Source organism: Amblyomma americanum, chromosome 4 (assembly GCF_052857255.1).
Source record: "Amblyomma americanum isolate KBUSLIRL-KWMA chromosome 4, ASM5285725v1, whole genome shotgun sequence".
NCBI classification, from domain to species: Eukaryota; Metazoa; Arthropoda; class Arachnida; order Ixodida; family Ixodidae; genus Amblyomma; species Amblyomma americanum.
In genome coordinates, this window is record NC_135500.1 from 214,202,030 (window position 1) to 214,224,603 (window position 22,574).

The 22,574-nt window shown below is 44.1% G+C and overlaps 1 protein-coding gene across 4 annotated transcripts in view; it reads right to left on the reverse strand.

Annotated features, from left to right (window-relative positions):
* LOC144129295 (glutamate receptor 1-like) overlaps window positions 1-22,574 on the reverse strand; it is a 191,844-nt gene that overhangs the window by 39,245 nt on the left and 130,025 nt on the right. For all 4 annotated transcript variants that reach the window (XM_077663320.1, XM_077663322.1, XM_077663319.1 and 1 more), the window contains 6 exons: window positions 13,656-13,903; window positions 12,111-12,275; window positions 6,762-6,962; window positions 5,090-5,197; window positions 2,915-3,025; window positions 1,424-1,639 (listed from right to left, as the gene is read on the reverse strand). In XM_077663320.1, the coding sequence (XP_077519446.1) occupies window positions 1,424-1,639; window positions 2,915-3,025; window positions 5,090-5,197; window positions 6,762-6,962; window positions 12,111-12,275; window positions 13,656-13,903 (1,049 nt within the window). The remainder of the gene's footprint in view (window positions 1-1,423; window positions 1,640-2,914; window positions 3,026-5,089; window positions 5,198-6,761; window positions 6,963-12,110; window positions 12,276-13,655; window positions 13,904-22,574) is intronic.

A 22,574-nucleotide genomic window follows, 5' to 3' on the forward strand; every position in this document is an offset into this window, starting at 1 on the left:
TTTTATAGGCTTGACAAGCCTGCGTTCTGTTATTTTAAAGTAAAATGTGTATGAGAAAATAATGTAACTAGATAAATGCTTCATCGCTTCTGTCTCCTCAGGTTTTTCGGGCAGTGGCGGTAAGTTAGAAAAAAACGCTGTCTTCCTGGTTTGCCGTGAAATTGTATGTATAGTCGAGAGTACAAAACGTTTAAAGCACCGAGTCAAACCTTTTCTTTTTTTCAACTTAAAATAACAATAATATTGTTTTTTGGGGAAAAATAGCACAGTACCTGTCTCTCATATATCGTTGGACACCTGAACCGCGCCGTAAGGGAAGGGATAAAGGAGGGAGTGAAAGAAGAAAGAGGTGCCGTAGTGGAGGGCTCCGGAATAATTTCGACCAACTGGGGATCTCTAACGTGCACTGACATCGCACAGCACACGGGTGCCTTAGCGTTTTGCCTCCATAAAAACGAAGCCGCCGCTGTCGAGTTCAAACCCGGGAACCCCGGATCAGTAGCCGAGCGCCCTAACCCCTGAGCCGCCGCGGCGGGTTAACTTAAAATTCAAGAGCTGATTTCGATGCACATTTTGACAAGTTCGGCGTATTTTTTTACTGTGCCACAGATTTCGTTTACGTGATCGCGGCCCATGCGAGTATCTTACTGTCAGTGAGCCAAGTTTGTGCGGCTCAAGACGCGCCTGGTTTGAGGATACTCAAATCAATTGTCTATGCGATGGCAATGGGCAGAGAGACAGAGTCGCCTGCACACAGCAATGCTAAGTCACTTTCAAAAATTATATAAAGCGCACCTAGGACAACAGACAAGGGAGACCAAACAACACAAACGCTTGTCTGTTGTCCTAAGTGCGCTTTATATAATTTTTGAAAATGAAAAACCAACTAGCTCAGATGTCAATGCTAAGTCACCTTGGCGTGACGGTTGCCGCTCTCTGCTCGAACTGCCAATGCCACAGAAAGGGCTTCACATTTAGCAATGCTGCAAATTCCTCATTGTTCATCCTTAGCTTCAATGTAACGACGTCACTGACTACGAGGCCCAATTTACAAACTCGTTAGCGGCCAGAAATGTTTATGATGACATCGGTGGCTGTTGTGGATAGATCGGCGTATTGGCTATTTGGTGAACGGTTACGTTCAGTTAGGATGGGCGCACGTGAGCAGGGAAAGTATTTTCTGACGGTTAATTTCTCAATCAAGTTTTGTTTCCATCACTTGCAACTGGTCTGTCAGGCGTCTGCGTTATCAGAGACATTGCTATTCAAAGTCAAAAAAGCTGAAGAATAAACTCGTAATAGAACCCCTGCAATACACAGATACAGCAGTAGTAGGTTCTCGCTCAAGCTAATGTATTGGTGTACGGCTTCGAGTGAACATATTCTGCGTTTCCTCGGAGCAGATAAAGCAGATAAAGCTCACCTGTCGGATAAGTTCTCCAACCATTCCATTCCAGCCGGCGGGAGAGTTGACGTCGCGGCCTCCGTATTTGGAGTCGTTGACGAGCTTCAGAATGTAGTTGACCTTCACCTGGTCGGCTATTAGGTCGGCCAAGTCTTTGCAATAACCTTCAAACTGGTCGTTCCCAACTAGAACTTGTCCTGGTTCGGGCTTCTTAAACATCAGGTACGGCTCCTCCTATCATCGAACGACACGTAAGAAAGGAAAATGAGTGACATGCAAAGGAGTTGCTTTCGTTTTGAGCGTGCTCAGCGATGGCCCTGACCGGCAGAAATGGCTGGCCACTGCGGCGGCGTCGACAAACGGGACCACGGACTACGCTCCCACCCCTTTTCTCTCGTTGAGATTAAATAATTTTTCGTCCCATTCCTCGTTGAGAAGACAGGCTGTAATCAGTTCTCAAAGAAAGCATATTTTCACGCAAGAATTCTGTAAACAATATGCCCTAGAAGCATATAATATGTTGCTTATTATTAACCAAAAAATATCAGTTTTAACGTCAGTATCCGTAAACATTTGATCACATGCGTAAGAATGTCGTTATCTGTGAAAATATGTACAAAGAAAATGTACTATTGAAATCCTAAACACAAACACAAAAGTAGCTTCCCATCGCCACAGAGTGCTGAAAATAAGGCACGAAAACTGTAAATGATAGCTTGCTTTTATCTTCGTTTTTTGCATGCGACAACGCTTCACTGCTCAAAAGTTCATTTGTTTCGAATTGAGAAGAAAACATTGGAGGGTACTTAAGCATCGCCTTTATGACTGGAACGCCACAGCATGTTGCAGCGCTGCCAGGGTATTACTCATGTACGCATCAGTACGCAAAGACATTTCACAAAGTCATAAACGACAACGCACTCACTAGGTTCACTTTCATTCAGTTCCAACCAACGAGCCTTCGTAGCGCGTACTGCGCGTGCTCACCTCGCAAGCTAAAGTACCCGAGTTTGATTCCGCTTATCTCCACAAAGCTTTTTTTTATTTGAAGGTTATCGCGTTACAACGCCGACACCGGCTTTTCAGCGACACGAGCTCCTTAAGGCTGTCGCTTGAAAATGTGCTGTCCTCGGTGGAGGTTTAAAATTGAACAGCAACCTATCACAAGCAAAAGAAAATTTGTGCCAAAGAAGAAAATGCTAAAATGTGCATCCAGACAGCGATAGAAAAGAGGCATTTACATGTTTTTTGTCCGACAGATAACATTGTATTTATGATGTTAGTAGGAATATCTGCTGATGCAGCCATCAGCGATGTGGGTGAGTTACATGCACAATAACAAAGAAGAATAGAGCATAAAGGTAACCATCACTGCAGCAAGTTCGCTAATATCAAACAAATGGGAGGAGAATAAAAGAACGAGAGCCTAAGAATACTGAATGTGCGCATGGCATTGCTAACGAATTACGGCAGGGCAGGTATGAGTGCTAAATGCAAGAAGAGACTTACCAAAATGCTTGTCACAATATACGTCTTGTTTTCTAGTTCGCTGTCTTGTTTAACTCTTTTGTACTTTGGTGGGTGAGGGTGTAAACCAGATGAATCACTCCACTCTGCAATCTAGAAATGAGCAACATTTTAGCAACCATGAGCCAGGTAGAAAATGTGCGGAGGAATCTTTTTGCCATTACGTGTCAGTATTGTGTAACTATTGTTTTTAATACCTTTCAATCACATGAAATCAGGGTGCTGTAAACCTAATTATAGTACAGCAATAACTGCTGACAGGCAAGTTATAGTTTTTTTAAATTTAAAAACCGTGAAAGACAAGGAGACCAAGTGTTGACTCAAAACTGAAATTTATAGAAGCATACAGGGTCTGTTCTGAAAGTAATAGAACTTATTTAAAAACAAATTATTCATGGGAATAGTGCAAACGATTAGAATTTTTCAAAGTAGCACCCCTACCCATCTACATACTGCTGCCAACGAGTTTTACAGTTTTTGTACGCCTGGAGGAACGCCTGGACCGGAATGCTGTTTAGCTCCCTCGTCACGGCCTGTTGATCCGCCTCTACCGATCTGTGATGCTCCCGCTTGAGCGTAGATTTTAATCTCGGGAAAAGCAAAAAAGTCTGGCGGGGCCAAGTCGGGGCTGCAGGGGGGCTGAGGCAGCGTTGCCACCTTGTGCTGGGCGCGTTGTCATGGTGCAACCGCCGATTGTTGGCGATGGCTGGGCGGACACGAACAATGCGTTTTCGCAGTGTTTTGAGAACTTCCACGCAAAAAATCTGCATTAACTGTTTTTCCGCGTGGTACGAACTCTTTGAAGATGACCCCATGTTGATCAAGAAGGCAAATGAGCATGGAATTTAGCTTTGATTTGCTCATTTGCGCTTTGTTGGGGCGTGGTGAAAAAGGGGTGTGGCATCCTGAGATCTGCCGCTTGCTCTCCTGGTCGTATTCAGACAACCACGTCTCGTCACAGGTCATTACATTGTGCAAAGAGTCGGGGTCCTCATTCATACGATGAAGAGAATCCTGGCAGATAGCTTTCCGGTTGGCCTTTTGCTCCTCTTACAACACTCGCGGTACCAACTTTCCACCCACTTTTCTCATGGCTAAGTTTTCTGTCACGACCTCAAAAACACAGGTTTGAGGAATGCTCAAGTCATCAGCAATCATTCTGATACTCATCCTACGATCACTGATCAGTAAATTTTTCACTCGCGACACACTTTCGTTGGTCGTGCTGGTCGAAGGGCGTCTAGAGCGTCTTCGTCTTCCACTCTTTCCCTACCTTCTCGGAACAACTTGGGCCACTAAAAAACACGTGATGCTGCCCATGGCAGCATCACCGTGGGCCTTGTTAATCCTATCGTTAGTCTCTTTGCCCGTTTTAGCAAGCTTTACACAAAATTTGATTCCATATCGCTGATCCAGTAAACGCTCCGTGATCCTGCGTGACGAGGCGTTTCGACAGGGGTTCACTGTACAAGCGACCTACTCTCTTCAACGGCCGAGAGCCGACTGCCGATTTTTCCCAGCGTTTCCAATACCCCCCTTCACCGATCCTGTGCGCGCAAACTGCCTCTCATCCGCCCGTTCACCCAGGAAAAAACCAGTCCTACTAATTTCAAAACAGACCTGTATACTTCACCTGCGGGACAGCGCTTGTCATCTGTAGTTCATGTCCTTATCTTTCGTGCTGATAAATTCAAAATGGTACGTACCAACTTTTTCACATTTCTATTCTTCTGCAAGTTCTAATTGGCTTTCTCTAATGATCGTAATGCATTTTCTTCTAGCATTGGGTTTTATAAAGGGAGTCGGCCTGTGAGGCGGTGGTATCGGGTTGGAACCCCAGTTTGTTAAAAATTTGTAGCGCAGAAACAGACAATCAAAGGATACGGCCCACATGCACACAGCCACACACACGTGTAAGTGTGCCGTCTTCCTGTGGTTGTCTGTCTTCGCGCTATAACCTTTTACTAAATCATTATGCACCAACTGGCCTAAAAAAAGTTTTAATGAAGTTGCACCACCGGATCAGGACAAATTTATCTTTAACTACGATGTTTCCGAGGAAGCTGTATTTTTTTCCTTTGCGGCCGTATGGGCGCGCTAGGGAGGATTCCATTAAGTAATTACTCCGTGATTACGAATTACTTAAAGTTATCTCACCTTAACCATCTCGCTGTTCATCGTCATCTCTACTACGTCGATAGTAAAATTGACACGGTTTCCTTGTTCATCAAAAGATATATTTCCTGTGAGACCTATAATTTGAGTCTGAAAAAAAGAGAGTTCATTAGTATTGCTTCAGCAATAAAAAAACGTGAAATAAGTGTTTTTTTTTTACGTGGGAGAGAGGAGGAACGAGGTCCCAATATGCCCCCAATAATTTAAGAGGTGGCGCCGCGAAATTAAAGGTTCCGTTAAAGGAAGGGTACGTCGAGTGTACACGTTGATACCAGATGGCCATTACACAGACAGAAGAAGCAAATCACACAGTTAGAGTTCAGCTAAAAAATACGCAAACCTTCATTGCCTGTCATACCCTGCTAAGATTCTTTCTTGAATAAGTCACTCCAGTTTCGCTGCAGGTACAAATCGTTTGAAGGTGTAAATACAACAGAAATGAAGTTCAGCTTATGCCTATGGCACGGTTGATTGCGGTTATTTTTTTTTTCTCAGGAATATTTATTGACACGGCTCTCTACTGCCACACTTCTTTTCTTAAAAGGGCTGTGGTGTCATTTAAACTGTAAATGCCAGAGCATAATTAATGTGGTGCGTATTCTCTACGACGGCGACGCATAAATGACAAATATTAGCCCGGAAACCCGAAATTTTTGTGCCGTTTGCCCACGGCGTAGCGCTGTTCGTCTACCGGCGCCAGCTTCGATCACATACGTCGCATTCATTTAATACCACTCGTCTCTAATGCAATTTGTGTGTCCTGTGGTGGAGAACTGGCAGACTGCATTAGTGCATCCTAAGAGAACTAACTCTGCGCAAGAAAAGAACGAGGTCCAGGTAAAAAGCAAACGCAGTATTTTGCGCCAGGTAGGATTCATTGAAAGGCGATAGCGGCGACGTTCTTCTCGATCTTTTTTTCTTTTGTGTAACATATTCAGAAAGCAGAAGCGTTCATGTACCAGCAGCATGGTGTACGATTGAATAGCGTTTCCTAATGCGGCCGGTAGACCTCGGAACTATACTGGTGTGTGAACAGCTAATGGCTTGGCACGGCTTTTGCGACAGATGTGAGCAGAACACCGTTGAATGGGCTGTGCTGCTCCCGGATTTCTAGCTTTATGGCTGTGTAGCTCTGAGGAAAGCATGGCAGATATATGAATGAAATGAAGCTGGGGGCACTAGGATCATGTTTTGCGCACGACGAGGGAGCAGTGGCGATGCTTCGCTTCCGTTCTGTCGCGATTTTAAAAGGAGAAATAGAATTTACTGCAGCATCGTGTTCGTGGCAAGAAGCACCTGCGTTTGAATGGCAAGATCGAACTATATCTCTAGATGTGGCCAACAGCAGTGCCCCTTTGTTAGTTCGCCTGTGCTTGCCTCTTATGGCTGTAGCGGCTAGTTCATGCGCTCTGCTGTTCGGTTATTACTGTATTTATTTTCTATTTCGCTTGTGGGCAGCACAAAATTGCTACACAAGTTTTCAACGCAAGCCTGCGGACTGTTGCGTTCAGATCTGTGTATGCGTGTGCCAATACTTTACCCGAAGGTCATCTGTCTGGTTCGCGAGCGTTTTACCGCTGAAGCAGTAGATACAAGATGGGGACCCCATTTAGCCGTAATGTGCACTTCCTCGAATGTAGGGCGATGCTCTTACCTGTCTGAGAAACTCGGCGATTGCCTTGCCATGTTCCCATGTGACGGCAGGCCAACTCTGGCAGTCGATGCCTTTCATACCGCGGTTGTAGACTTCACCTCGGCGAAAGTTGTTACGGAAGATGTCAGACTTATTTTTCAGCAAACGGCTGTATGTGTCCAGGATTACTTTAGCGGCATCGTGCATTAGCGCCACATCCGCCTACGAAACAAATAGACAGAAAATGATTAGACTCTCAATTCTGCTCTTTTCTTGATAAATCTTGCCTTAATACGCCAGAGAAAGGGAAGGGGAAGTATGTTCTTATGGTTCATCGAAGCCTATCGTCACTACTGTATCTAGAGGAAATGTAACGATCAATTGTGTATTAATCATTAGCTCTAATACAATTGTTTATTACTGCTTATTGTATTGCCCATCTCGCCTTTGGCTTCAGCACATACCGAAGCAAGGAAACAAGTCAGGCTAAATTATCTCATATGAACATGAGCCAGCGAACATGAATGCACAACAAATTCGTGTCTATCCTAATTTTAGGATTTGGCTATGTCACCAAGTATTTTGCTCGAGACCAAAGCTGTGATGTGCACCCGGAATCAACAGAGGTTACGACGGCACTTGTGTCTCTTGTGTCCGAAAGTTAGAGGATCAGTTAACACTCAAGTTGTGATCATCTTAATTTGCGGACGACGTGTGATCACAAGACAGTGCAGCCAAAAGAAAAAATGCTAGGCGAAGCTCTGATACGACAGCTGCGGTTAGTGCATATGCGGCATGTGAAAGGTCTCTTGTGGTCTTGAATAACAGGTTTCATAGGACTGAATTGTTTTTATTGCTTGCTAGCATGCCCTGCTGCGGGCAATGACGCTAAGAAACTAAATTTTGAAGAAATTTGATGGACTTAAAAGATTTACTAGCACAGTCTAGAGTTTAACCTAACAACTTCCTGAGCGTGCCATGAATGCTCAGACTGCGCTAGACCCATTTGCCAATGCAAATGTTTCTTTCGGCTGAAATGCCGCGTTTTTAAACAAGGATGTGCGCATTTCTGCTCGACTATGCACATTACAGCGATCAAATGATATAAAACTTGTGCCCGAGCTCCTGGTTATTAAGGCTGCTGCAGTAAAGCCTAAATTTTATCATTCGAACTTCTTACGGGCTACTAGGAGTATTTATATCGCTATGTCAAAATAGTGCGTGTCTGCAAATATTCTGAAATGGAAATTCATCCAATAGATCACCAGTGCGCGGAATATATATTCGCCGTATGAAGCGATTCCTCTTTGCCGACGGTTCTTTTTTTTTCTTCTAAGACGTTGGCGGGCTTTGTCAGAGCGCGATGGATTTGCATGTAAATGCACCCTTCTTGGACGAGCTCGCTTAAGTACCCAACTTTAATATAAGGGACTGCGCCCCGCAGCAAGAACACCTTTCCTAAGGCATATGCACTCATATTCCACGTCATTGAACAAGCAAACCGTATGGAGTACATTTGCATATATTTAGGAGCTTCCCATTATACTTCCTTTTCTGTCCCAATTCAAAATCTGCCCCTGAAGAAAACTACTTATATAGGCTCCTATTCCGCTACTAATACTGTTTTGTTATGCACCCCAGGAAAGGTTTTAAGAAACGGTTATAAAAACAAAACACGGAGGGGGGGATATGCATCAATAAGTCTGAAATACTTCACTCCAACCGAAATGATCGGCGAAGACTGCTTCTGCCTTGTCTGAAACAGCAAGGATGGAGAGGAAAGAATTGCGTGTGATTAGGCATTACCTCGTGCGTCTTAATGAACATCGTAGTTACGTTTTTTTCTACACCACCTCATCTAGACCATCTGAAGTAAGGTGGTAGGCGTGCGCGCTTTGAAGATTCCTATCATTTTAGGTTTATCGTAAACGCTAAAAAATTTTCTGCATTTTCTGACATCACTGGTAATAATGAAATATTCCGTCTTGTGTCTTGAGCTCATTGCGTGCGGTCTGTGCATGTTAACTGAAGTGCAGTGATTTCGTATCCGTAATTGCTGCTCAATATTTATTCATTTACTTGTTTACTTATTTGTTTATTTCTTGATTTATCGTAATGTGGCCACTGACAGACATAGGCGTTTCACAGAGGTGTACTGACAGCAGTGGAAGAGAAAACAATTAATAGAAAGGAGTAAGTGGTTTATGAGGTTTAACGTCCTAAAGTGACTAAGGCTATGAGGGACTCCGTAGTGGAGGGCTACTAATAATTTCAACCATGTGGGGTTGTTTAACGTGCACTGGCCCCGCCGTGGTGGCTGAGTGGTTATGGCGCTCGGCTGCCGGCCCGAAAGACGCGGGTTCGATCCCGGCCGCGGTGGTCGAATTTCGATGGAGGCGCAATTCTAGAGGCCCGTGTACTGTGCGATGTCAGTGCAGGTTAAAGAAGCCCAGGCGGTCGAAATTTCCGGAGCCCCTCACTACGGCGTCTCTCATAGCCTGAGTTGCTTTGGGACGTTAAACCCCTATAAATCAAACCAAACTAACGTGCACTGACATCGCACAGTACACGGGCCTCTAGTATTTCGCCTCCAGCGAAATGCGACTCCCATAGCCGGGATCGAATCAGCGTCTTTCGGGTGAGCAGCCGAGCACCATAACCACTTAGCCACTGTGGCGGCTGTAAAACAGAGCAACCAAAGAGAAATTAAAACGGTTAAGACGATGAGAGTGGCAACGAATGATAGAAACAGTTAACAGACGAACAGTTAAAGACAACAATGAGGAACAAGAAGTGTAATCCGGTTGTAAACATTTCTCTGCAATAGACGACACGTTAAGGTGGGGAAACTAGCGGGAGCCGTTGAGAAAAAAACAGAACACTAAAGGGAGAGAAGAGGAAGTCCGCGAAGGGCGAGACCGATACATCACATTATAAACAACCGGAAACGCTAAAATAGCGGGGCTTTACTCTCAATATAGAAGACCGCGGCTCTTGAAAAATTGTGCTACCTTAGCACAGTCACTGGTCGCTTTTCCTGTGATGTCATCAGATCATCAAATTGCTTTAATTTTTTTATCAAAGCATCTGAGTGGCAAAATTTTAAAAGGGATAGGTGGTCGCGGACGTTTTAATAGAAGCGCCAAGCTTAATGTAAAGAGACGAACTTGTTTATCCAGCTACGGAAAAAGGATTTTAGCCGGAAATCACACTTATAAAAAAATGGACGCCTAAAGCTTTGTAGAAAATGGCTAGTTGGCCAACGAATTGTACTAGTAATTACATGGTGACTGTCACGTAGAAAGATTTTACCTGGCAGCCGCAGTTCAAGAACTGCACGTTTTTAGCCTCGATAAATGTGGCTGGTTGAAACAAGGAATTTCACTCATAGTCATGTGGTGACCGTTACAAACATTTTGATCCACATTTAGGAGATCAACATGGCACAACACCGTTCCCACTTTGAGTTGTTGATCAATTCGATTCCCACCTATCATACTGTATGTTAGCAATCCAGGTTAACTCAGGGAGTAGAGCGACTGCTTCGGCGAGGCCTAGTCCCGGGTTCGGCCCACTGACCAGGGCAAGTTTTTCTTCAACCATTTTGTTCAATTTTTATGGAAGCTGTATAGTTTTCCTTTGTAGCCGTAAGGCTGCGCTTGGGTGGATGCTAACGAGTAATTACTCCCTGAGTACAAATCTTCTACACCTAGGGGAATTCCGCTAAGCATTGTACCAACACCGTTGCATTTCAAACTACTGACCGATTCACTCTATCCCTGAAATGTACTTTACCCGTTCAAGTTAGCTCAGTTGGTAGAGCGACTGATCCGGTGAGGTGGTGGTCCTGGGTTAGACTTCTGGACCAGCACGAATTTTTCTGCACGGTATTTTTGTGCCAGCTCTTTAGTTGTCCTTTGTAGTCGTATGGCTGCGCATGGGTGGATGCTAGTAATTACTGCTTTATTAACGAAAGATTTTATTTGGGAGCCATACTTCAAGAATATGACGCTTTTGTTTTTGTTCAACATTGATGGCTGACGCAGCAAATCGCGCTCGTACTGACTTCGTGACTACCGATTATTTTTATTCCTAGAGATAAGACGTTCACATGTGGCTTAGAAGAAATTAGTGAACTTCAGTAAAGCTTTCATTTGCCTGTGCTAAACACTACAATTCAATATAGTTATCAGCTACAGCGTTTTGTGAAATAATGAGAAATCTAGGCGCTGTTAAGCCGTCAACGCCATATAATTTCGAATTGTTCTAGGTGCAAAGGTTCTGCTTTCTAGATAAAACTAACTGGTCAACAGTTTTCGCAAATAAATAGTTAGAACCTTGCACACAAATTGCGGTGATTTCATGTCCCTCCGCTCGTCCCTTTCCATGCAGACAAAAAACCAAAAATCCCAACACGGTCACAGCACTTTCGATATATGAGAGAAGTTGACCACCTTACTTCGCTCATAATGCCCTCGCAACCTGGAGAACAGTGCGCCACTTGAGTGGCAAATGTTGTCCTCAGGTTCTTCAATTTGTACATCTGCATGCCTTCTACATGATGGTATTATGTCTTAAGCACTGCGCAGGATTGTACTACATAAAAAACCGTCTCTGGAAGCTTGCAACCTGCTTCGGTTTTTCTGCGGTCATGTGGAATAAAATAAGATGTGCTAAGACTTAATGAAGTTCGTGCATACAGTTTAAGCAGCTTTTCTCTTAACTAGTGTTTCGTCATCAAACGGGTTTGGCTAGTGTTTTGGGGCTGGCCATTTACGAATCAATTAATGTTTGCTTCCGTGCACTACAAACTCCTGAATATATCCCCAGGAGGAGGAGGAGGAGGAGAAGGACTCTTCTCAGCACACGTATATCCTCAGAACAAGTGTAGTATTGCTCGGACACAAGCAACTTAGGCAGTCAGCAAATGACTTAAGTAATCGAAAGCAAACAGGTGCTGGCATTTCAGGAGAGCAAGCTGCCGGGCTAGTTGGTGATGCATGTTGTAAACTTGGAAGCGCAAAAAACCGGACGACAGACAGAGCAAGGGAACACAAAAAATAGCGCTCGAGAACCTGTTTTTTGTGTTCCCTTACTCTGTCCGTCGTCCGGTTTTTTGCGCTTCCAAGTTTACAACATGCTGGCATTATGTTCACATATTTTGGGAGTCTCATTAGCACGCCTTAAACATCTAGATATTATAGATAATCGAAGAGAAGGTGTAGAGAAAATTCTAAAAATTTACTAATATAGCCTTATCCTGTGCTAAGTATCACAGTGGACAATCTTTATTTCAGTACACAGGTTGGCAATTTTACTTCGACTTTCTTCAGCATTGAGCAGAGAATAGCACTAAAAAACGACGGTTACCGAAACGTGAGGTGTTCCAGCTCCTGGCCATTTGTTGTGGTCCAACTTTTCCCAAGGCTTGTGGAACAGTTTGAACTCATCTCTGTTGACCTGGATTATCCTGAAGCCAGTGATGTTCACTACTCCGAGCTCGAGGATTTGGTTGTTGAAGTACTCGTCCATTACCTGTGTTCAACAGCGACACAAAAGCGTGGCGATAAGAACATGTGCAAGCATTTTTTTAGACAAATGGACAAAATTAGGTGATGATAAATCATCGTTGTGAGCTCGCTGGTGTTATCTGAAAGTACGAAGTCTATGATTGCCAATGTTCCGGAGAAATAATGGCATTAGATGCATTAAAATGTCAATCACGTCTTCTGAAGGTCTATGATTTAATCCATTTGTGCGCTCGCGATTAATATAAAAACTGCGAATCACAGTGTATTCCGCGATATCTGCGAAGAGAACCATTTCAGTGTTTCTGCCTTCTGCTTGGAAATGAAGCAAGATTCACGAGATGTTTAGTGAGCTTAAGCTACTCACAGCTACTGCAGATGTGAACAGAGTTTCGCTACGTTTAATAAGTTGCTGTTGACTTGGCACCATAAATCTCCATTTTTTCTACCGGTTACTTGAAGTCAATCGTTAGCAAAACTACTAAGAAATAACATATTTATATTCGAAGCACCCGATGCGGCTGTTGTAAAATATCTTCCTACCGACGTGCCATTGAAGTCCCTGTAATACACCGAGGCTATTTCCTCCTTCGTCAACTACTAATAGTAGTAAGTGGTTTTAATAAAATCATAATAAATAGGAAGGAAAAGATTTTTGCTAGCCCCGGCATCTGCCATCGATACTGCAGCACCTGAGCTGGGGCAGCGGAAATAGAGGATACTACTAATACGTCTTGTTCCTGTTCTTGGAAGTGCGTGTGGATAAGACAGAAAACTTCTTCTCTGAGGGGCCGTGCGTACAGCGCACATGTTCAGATCACTGTGCGGTATTCACTGTAGCTAAAGTAGCCTTGGACGTGAACTGTCATTGCAGATATTCCTCGCAATGCAGACGCAAGAGTGCTGCCGCGAAGGGCAAACGCGAAAGCGATGCTTTACCAAGTTGGGACGACGTAGACGAACAAAGCCTGTGGCGTGCATCGCCTCAGGGATCCTATGCAATTTTTTCAGGCATTGCTCAAACTTGGTGGCTCATCATTCGACATGCGCTCAACCTAATGCAGCCCCATGCCTCCGACCGGCGACTCAATTTATTAAGGCATTTCGCCTAACCACTACCAGGACGTCGTTCGCTATTTGTCGTGCAATACCTGCCAAAATGAGCTCCCACTTTTCAAAATGAGAGGCGTGAGATAACTTTCTCTAAAACCAAGTGGGCACCTCTCAAGTTGCCTGTTATGAGCCATTGTCTTATCAGCCATAAGGGCGATGGGTCTCGCTAAAATTCGGACGTTTTTTTTTTTTTTGCTGGGGGAGAGGGGAAAATTGTGAGGCGGAGGCCAAGAATGCACTTCTACATCAAAACGTGTACACGAAGGATACTCACTAAGCTCGTCAGCAGGAAGTGGAAGTTCCTCCTTCCAGTGTAGAGGTCGCGAACGTGGTTGATGATGATGTCCCGCGCCACGTCGGCGCTGCTGTCGAGCACGACGTACTTGCGCGACTCGCGGTCGTTCAGCTCCATCTGGTGGAGGAACGCGTTCGCATCTGACGCGTTGTAGAAGCGTCGCACCACCCGCACCTCGAGTTTCTTGTTGGCAGTCATGTGAAATATCTGCTGCAGTTTCAGCAGCCCTGCAAGGAGAGGAGGAGACAGGGAGTTGGACCACGGATACGACTGGTAGTTGCCAACTTTTAACTTGGGAGACGGACAACGAGGTGAGCAGAATTCTAAAGGATACAAGGCGAAGGAGAGTATAGTAAACCTAGGCTGTTCAATCTAGGAGCGCTACTACATTGCCAGTAATTGAGTACTACTTGTGCTGCTGCTTGCTCAGTACTTAAATATTAAGGCGATTAAATATTAAGTCATCAGTGGCATAATTGCTAAAACCCTTATACATACTCTTAGCAATTACTAAGTAATGGGTGATTAGTAATTATTTATTAATCTTAATTATGGTTAAGTTACTAATTAGGTAAATAAATCAAATATAAAAATAAATAAACAGTTAAACAATAGAAATAAAAGAAATAACTGAATAACAAATTTAAATAAAGATAGTAAGAAAGGCTTTTTTAAATAAAAAATTAAAAAATTAAAAATAGCAAAGGGGAAAAGTAAGAATGAATGACGGAATGAAAATTAAAAACTAGACAAATAAATAAATAAAATAGATAAAAGAAAAATCACAGAAGCAGGCAGAATGGACGCAGAAAAGCTTTCGCCTCGCGCACTTTGCATTGCCAAAGTAACCCCTGAATTTTTTGGACGCAAGAAGACATCTTATAATGCGTCATAATCAGAGGGATCTGTGCCAGCGGAAAGGCGACCGCCGTCTGGCAGTAGCTAGCGGCAGGTGCAAACCTGCCCACCGGCTACGCACGAACTTAGTACACCACCTATACGAACTTCGTATATTAACTCGGATATAACCAACGTTTGGCTGCTAACGCATCAAACGATCCATCCAGGACCGCCTCTGTGTTTTTTTTTAATGGTTTAGCACTGAATGGTCTATGTAAACGGGAATGGCGGCTGCCGTCTGAAAGTGGCCAGTGGTAGGTGGAAACTAAAGTGCCTTGATTAGATTTGTAGCGATAGCTAAATTACGGTAGCATATTGAGCCTGCAGCGTGGCGGCGCGACACTCTGTGGCTGCGCCGCCACGCTGTCACGTGGGTGGTCACTTGGTGCGGAGCAGCTGCCGGTGGCCTGACGCCGTGGCTGATCACGTGGTTCGTCACGCGCTTGGTCACGTGACCAAGTTCTGCTCCGCCAGCTGTAGCTATCACGTCACTTCAGGTTTAACCAGAGCTAAAGCACCGCAAATTTTTTTTTGAAAAAGGCTAATTAGCGAAAACGTTTGCGGTGCCGCCGACGAATTTTACTGGACAGCATCCATTCCCGGTTTCAGAGCTGCTTCTGTCTACCACGTTCTTCTCGAAGCGGTCCGGCTTCCTCAGTCGTTTCGTACACGCAAGCTTTACGTGTTGAATGCGTTTTACGCTGGAAACATTTGACCGCCGAAACTGTGCCTGTCATCGCCAAACGAGTGCACAGTGCATCTTTAGGGGCCACTTGTTAGGAGATTTCAATGCGCACTCTTTTCATAGCAAGAGACGAAGCGATCAAGCTTTAGGACTATTTTGATAATTCGCGCCGAAAGAAGGAAGTGGTGTGCCGTCTGTGATTAAGTGGTTACGAAAGTGCACAATCGAATTGGAATATGTGCTCAGGTGCATTGCCCGCCTTTCTGGCGAAAACACAATCACTTCATTCTTGTAAGAAAGTAATATATACCTGGTAGGCAAACATGAACGACAAGAAAACAGGTTTTCCCGCACAGGCGTCTCCCCACTGGCATCGGCTGGGGTCAGCCGCGTAACTCACCAAAAATTTTGGAAACAAAGTTCATTGACGAATTCCCAACGTGTGAACTGTGGCGCATGTATTACCGTACCTAAGTTGTGTTTATTGCCTGTAGCTTGGAAAGCACACTGGCATATTTTTCAACCACGTGACAGCCAAAAGCGTCCACAGCGTTCTTCCGTTTTCTCAGCAATAGTCTTTTGCAGCGAGGACATCTTTAGGTCAAACTCCGTTTGGTTCCACTGTCTGATATTTTTACCTTGGTTTCTTGTGTGTGCTTTCTGCATTTCCTATTTATTATTTGGCATCCAGTAAACCTACAGCTATTAGTACAGCTCGTGCTGTCTCTTCTATTTTCCTTCTTGATGCGCTTGCTTCTGTAAAATATGCCGCCTCTTCGGCTGCAAACACAAACGAGTTACATGGTTCCTTAGCCGTGCAAAGCGACACGCCGCTTAGCCGGAATTTTCGTGAAGCTACTGCCTAGGAAATATCTTGAATAGCAGCATACAGGGGATACAGCATGCCAGAAAGCGCTCGAGAAATCGGCCGCCGCACTAAGCACTTTGTCACCCTCACCATTTCCGGCAAAACACCGCGTAGAATATTAAACTTGAAGCGCACTACTGGCATTTCTAGTGCTTGTCTCTACCTAGTTCATTCACCACAAATATCACTGCGCCGGACGGCAAAACTGTGGCTCTGCAAGGTCTCCCAACGCCCCGCTCGGATACTTGCGGCCGCACACCCCAACCGCGGTTGGGAGAACACGGCGGACGACGCGAGCCGCGCAGGAAAGGATGCTGGGAAAGGATGCTGGGCAAAGAGGGACTTGCCGGCACTTAGCAAAGGTGAACTACGGAGTTTAGTGGAATCCTATTCGCCGGTATCTGAATGAACTTAGTATACTACCTATACGAACTTAGCTTACTACCTATAGGGTATAACGACCTTTCGTGTGTTAACCTCGCATATAACGAATCTTGGTATGTCACCACGGATTTATCATACTTTAATGTATTAACCGTGGATACAGCGAGCCTGAGCATGCCACCTCGGATATAACCAACTGACGCGTGTTAATCTCAGCCATAGCAAAACTCCGTGTATTAACCTCGAACGTAACCAACTTTCCTGTGTGGAGCTCGGATGTAACGAACTTAGCGTGTTTACCTCGGATACAACAAACCTTTGGTCGCTAACGCGTTCAGACGATCCACCGAGTATCGCTTAAGAGTTTTAAATTTGTAGACTTGGGCACCACAGTAGCGTCTTTAGATGTATACTCCGTTCCAAGCATCATGTGCAACGCTGTCAAAGCTAGCGCTCTTGTTTGCGCTGCCTGCATCCGCGACCAAAAAGTAGTGCGTTATTTCTGGTGAGCGAAACGTACTAAATGCTTTGCCTGTAGGCTTACCTCATGACACATTTCTCATGATCTTGATTAAATGCACTCTTATTATAGACCACTCGGCCACAGAACAAGCGCGGAATAACACGGCTTTCTTTGTTTTCCCGTCTGGACTACTTCCGTACCTTTCACAGCGTTGCACCTGATGTATGAAACGCAGTATAGAAGCACCGTAACGGTCAAGTCACAGAGTATCGCGTGTACTCCTCGTACACCTTAGAGGTATCCTTGAAAATGCAGCAGGTTACGCCACAGGTGATTTGGGAAGAACCCTGATTCACAATCCGAAGACGTTGAAGAGGAGGTGCTGCGGATTTCCCGGTCCCCTAGGTGAGACGGTGCAGGTTTTCAGCAATATACAGTCGCTGACCAGCCGTCTTGAGTTACTACCGAACTAGTTTAAGACGTTTAATGCAAAAATTATAATATTTAGTGAATTTTCCTACCTCTGCATCTTTTTTTCTAAATGAGCGCTTCCGTTTAAAGAAACGCTGAGGACAACTCTATCCAATAATTTTTCACAGTAAAAATCAATTCTGTGCCTCTCTCTGAGTATGTAGATATTTGTAGGGTAAGAAAAGGCGCATTTACTGCAGCTGAAGCCACATGTAACTCCCTTCCCCCTCATCATTCGTCTCAAACTTGTGACGTCTACAGCGAAAAGCGCTCCGTGATCACAAATTTGAAGTGAATGACGGTTTAGCGTAGCCTCTTGGATCCGCGATCCATGCCTTACGCTCCGTTTTCATTAACAGCGTTGTTTTCAGTTAATGCAGCGCCTTTACCTTAAGAAAGTGATAATAACGTTGTAGGCTTTAGTTATTCCTCATTGTTACTTTAAGCATAAGGGCCTACACTCTGTGTCTCTCCTTCTGCATCTATATTTTTCTTAAATGAATAGTAGCTGCTTGAGGATAAGGATTATTTGCGCCGACTCTGCAAGCGGGGCTCATTTTCCCGGTTAGAGGACGGCTCAATCGCTAATTGAGACAGGAGTCTCTGTCGGCTTTCTCGACCTCTTTTACGATATCGCTGCAGCCAACATTTCCGGCGAACTGAGGCCTATTCAGAAGCCAGGCGAGAGCATGCATCTCCTGCGCACGCTTTGCAGTTTGTATAATCTGGAAGCGCGAGAAGCTTTCTGTAGCGGCGGAACTCAAGCGGGAAACGTTGCAGATTTGTTTTTCTATAATTAAAAACTATAGCTCTTCACAAAACACTGAAAACATATATCGAATTGCTTCACTACGCTAAGGGCTTCGCCATCCAAAAACTAAACTGCTTAAATAATGGCCGAACTACTTTTGTTTTCACCTAGTTGTGCTGCTATTCACTTTTTCAGCTTTGTATTCGCATTTACAGCCTGCTCCTGCTACCTTCAATAAAGTATAAATGTGCAATTTTCGCCCGACCAATTTTTTTTTTCTGCGAGCTGCTCCAACTTCTGGTTGTAGATTGTGATGGAGTATGGGAGACCCCACACCCATCAATTGGAGAGCACAATGTCACGATGACAGAGGACAAAGCGCGAGCGGCCCAGAAATGAAAGTGAAAGTGTCACCAGAGACCTCAAGAAAAAAAAATGTGGTCAAGCCGGTCAGAATAGAAGGGCAGCTGGGAAGTGCCGCGAAGAACCGTTTCTCTGTCGCATCGATCGGAACGTGTTAATGCTGTGCCATTCTCGCTGAACGACCGTTATTTGCGGGCACTAGTCTGTATTTTAGAAAAATCCGCGAGAGAAAGTCCGGCGCACGATTCCAGGCATTTCGACGAAACTATTGAACTCATACTTCTGAACGTTTGTGTGAACTATATCTCCTTCATTTCTTTGACGGGGAAAAAAAATGCACGATTGGAGGATGATTTCAATTCGCAGAAAGGTTTTGCGAAACTCTAAAAAGCGTTTTCTAGATCAGTTCAACTGAATTTTATTCGAATTTACCGCATCTTTGGCATATATGCCTCCTTTCCTCCGTCACTCGTAAACGGTGTACAAAATATCAGAGAGGACGATGGTAGAAGTAGCAGTCAAACTGTCTCAGTGTGGGTCAACCCGAAGTGGCGAAGTCGAACGCTTTTAAGCTGTTTGAATTTCCTTAAAATTAACTACGTATAGTATGCGTTTCTGGCAAAAGAAATTTTCCCAGACTTTTTCTCCTCCTCATCTGGTGGTGAGCCTCGACCTTCTCTCCTTAGAGCACTGCAGCCCGCTCTCAGCGACTAGGCCATTCAACCAAGTTTCAACCAAGGCCATTCAACCAGCGGCACCATGCTTGGCATGTTGCCCTCTAACGGAGAATTGTCGGGCCGAGACTTGAGCGTGCTTCCGTTGTTGAAATTCCATCTGCCGCGCCCCTTCGCAAACACTCGAAAAGGTGCAGGAACAGCTTTGAGGAATGCCACGGGGCGTGCGGTCTGCTTATCCGCTTCTCGAGACAGTGACAACACTGCCCCCGCTCTCGGAGACTAACCGATTTGACGGTAATCGCGGGACATTCTCTTCCTTTTTGAGTGCTTAAATGAACACATTGGGTGCATCCACTTATCACCTTTTATCAAGCTTCGGATGCCTGGATGGTCCGTGCGACAAGGCTATGTGTTTGACGAGTGATCGTTCAAATTATGCTCCATTGTGCAAATGAATCGTACGTATAACGTTGTGGCACCATGTGGTCTTCATATATTTCAACAATATGTTAACTCTTTCACGCAAAAGCTGCTGTGCCACTGGGAAAACAACCCATTTTGACAGGAAACTGCTTCTATCATTCATTGCCACTGTCATCGTCTCCATAGTTTCCATTGTCCTTTTATTCTTTTCTTATTGTTTTCATCATTTGTTTGTCACTGCTCTGAGTGCGCCGCTGTAAAAACATTACGGAGAGTTACCAGGTCAGTCGGTACGTGATTTCAACGAAAACAGTGCGCGAAAAACAGGACCGAGAAGCGGAATTCCTGGACGCCCTCATTACCAGTCTCGGCTACAAGCTTTTGAAATAACTACGCCAATCAGGCCAGTCGAACGAGTTGCAAGAAAATGAAATAGAGAAGAGAGCCGTCATGTGCACGGGATCAGCCATGCGTTGAAGAAAATAGTAGGGCGGCCTGGAGTAAATTTGATCCCAACCGCGCCCAAGAAGCTGAATATGCTATGCAGAATTGTGAATGATGAAGGCCTAAAACTAGCGCGGTGTAATAAGCGGCATGGCAAAAATTTCATCACATGTCATACTAAAGCGGTGTATTCAGCAGACAAGGGAATGGAAAGAGGTGCTCGTTATGACACACGTGACGGAAGCTGACAGTCACCGAAACAAAGAAGCTTAGGGGATGTCATTTTTTTTAGTTTGTGGTTTTTTTCATCAATGAAATATTATTAAAAACAGAGGAGAAAACAACCACAAGCCGCTGGTGGAATCCAAACCCACGACCTCCGAATTTCAGGTGTTCAAACAACTGAGCTACGGCAGCGGCTGTCCAGTCTCCTGTTTTCGGTGGTATTTATGAGCAGTGTAAGCTAACCTGGAGAGTTTTCCCCAGCCTCATCCTCGTCCAAAGCAGCGGACATTGTGTGTCCTTTATTACCTCGAGTGCCACTTAGCAACATGATCGAACGGTGAGGGAGGAAGCTGAGCGAGGACCCACTTGTGCTAGCTATCACATCAAGATTGCCAGATACTAGGCCCTTGTTAAACTATTCAGAAGGCAAGGAAATGAAAGGAGGTGCTGTGCATGTTTGTGCAGAGGTGTGTACATGTGGGCTCGGATCCCATCGGCCGCATGTGGTTGTTTTTATTGTTCTAAAAATCTCTTATTGATGAAAACAAAAATAAAAATGACATCCCCTATGCTCCTTGATTTCGGCAACTGTTCGCTTCCGTTATGAGTATCATAACAGGCACCTATTTTCGTATGTTTTCATACGTTTGTGGGTGCACTTTAAGGGCTTCTTGCTGCAGTACTCCTTGGTTATCTTTTACTGTTTTTATGGCCAGCTGTGATTTTGATATTGTCTTTACGTTTGTTCTCCCATACAGCACTGCCCAGCGGGCGATTTGTACATATTGAAATAAATAAATAAATAAATAAATAAATAAATAAATAAATAAATAAATAAATAAATAAATAAATAAAAAATAAATAAATAAGTAAATAAATAAATAAATAAATAAATAAATATTCGCAAGCCGCTGCGGTGACTCAAATTTTGATGGAGGCGACATTCTAGAGGCCCGTGTACTGTGCGGTGTCAGTGCACGTTAAAGAACCCCAAATGGTTTAAATTTCCGGAGCCCTTCACTACGGCGTCCCTCATAGCCTGAGTCGCTCAGGGACGTTAAACCCCCAAGAACCATAAACCATGAATAAATATTCGTGATATGGTGCTGTTGTAAAGAACAAGTTAACTGTTGAATTCCTAATCTCACTTTCCTCATCTAAATTCGCTATCTATTCGCCAACCTTATCTAAAGCGTCATTCGGTGGCAAGTTGTTTTCCTATGCAACCAAGAAAATAGTTAAATAGTGGCAAGTTAAATAGTTAACCAAGTTAAATAGTGCCAGAACATATTAGGAGATACCTTAACGAATTTATTTAGACTAATATAATATACTCCATAATTTTAAGTTCTTGACAACTCACGAATCATCTCGCTATAGCTTGAAAGTAGATCCTCTTTTCTAACCTTCCTTATTCTTGCAATTTTCAGCTTTGGCCGAATCATTTCTCGTAAGATCCAGGGTTTATTATTTTTTTCACCACGGCCACTTTAGTGGAAACAAATTCAATAAACAGCGGTAGGCAACGAATTTCAATGATATATATATATATATATATATATATATATATATATATATATATATATATATATATATATATATATATATATATATATATATATATATATATATATATAGGTCATTCACTGAAACCTTCGTGTCAGCGAAGCGATGGGAGAAGTTCTTAACCACTCTATCAAAATGGCATCGAATGCTGACGTCGTCTGCTCGAACCCAGTTGAAAATCCTTGTGGTTGCCTTTTCTTGACGTGGGCGTTCGGATATCGATACTGATCATTTTTTGCCTCATGGTGAGATACGCCCTCTAACACTTCCCAGGAATAGGAGCTAAGCAGAATGTTTTCGTTCATGAAAGTTCTCTCTGGGAATTCTTAGGTTCGCACGGGTGACACGCTTCGGTTGCTCGATAATCTGCTTTCAAGTGAATCTGAAGACAAGATCAATTGACCCTTCTGCACTGTCTTTATCAGTTACCCGGCTTTCGAAAGCATGCCATTTGATGTCACGAAGATTACAATCTGGAGTAATATTTTTTTTCTGGTGCATGTGTCGTTGCACATATTCAGCGAAGATGCGCTGCCTGTGTATTGTAGTGTTAGGGGGCCTGTACATAGTGGCCACGTAAATAGAAGACTCACCAACTGACCAGAATGACTAGACGCGTGCGACATCAAGCAGGGAAGTACTATGTACAGCCGGTCAAATCTTTGGTTGGCGTGCGTG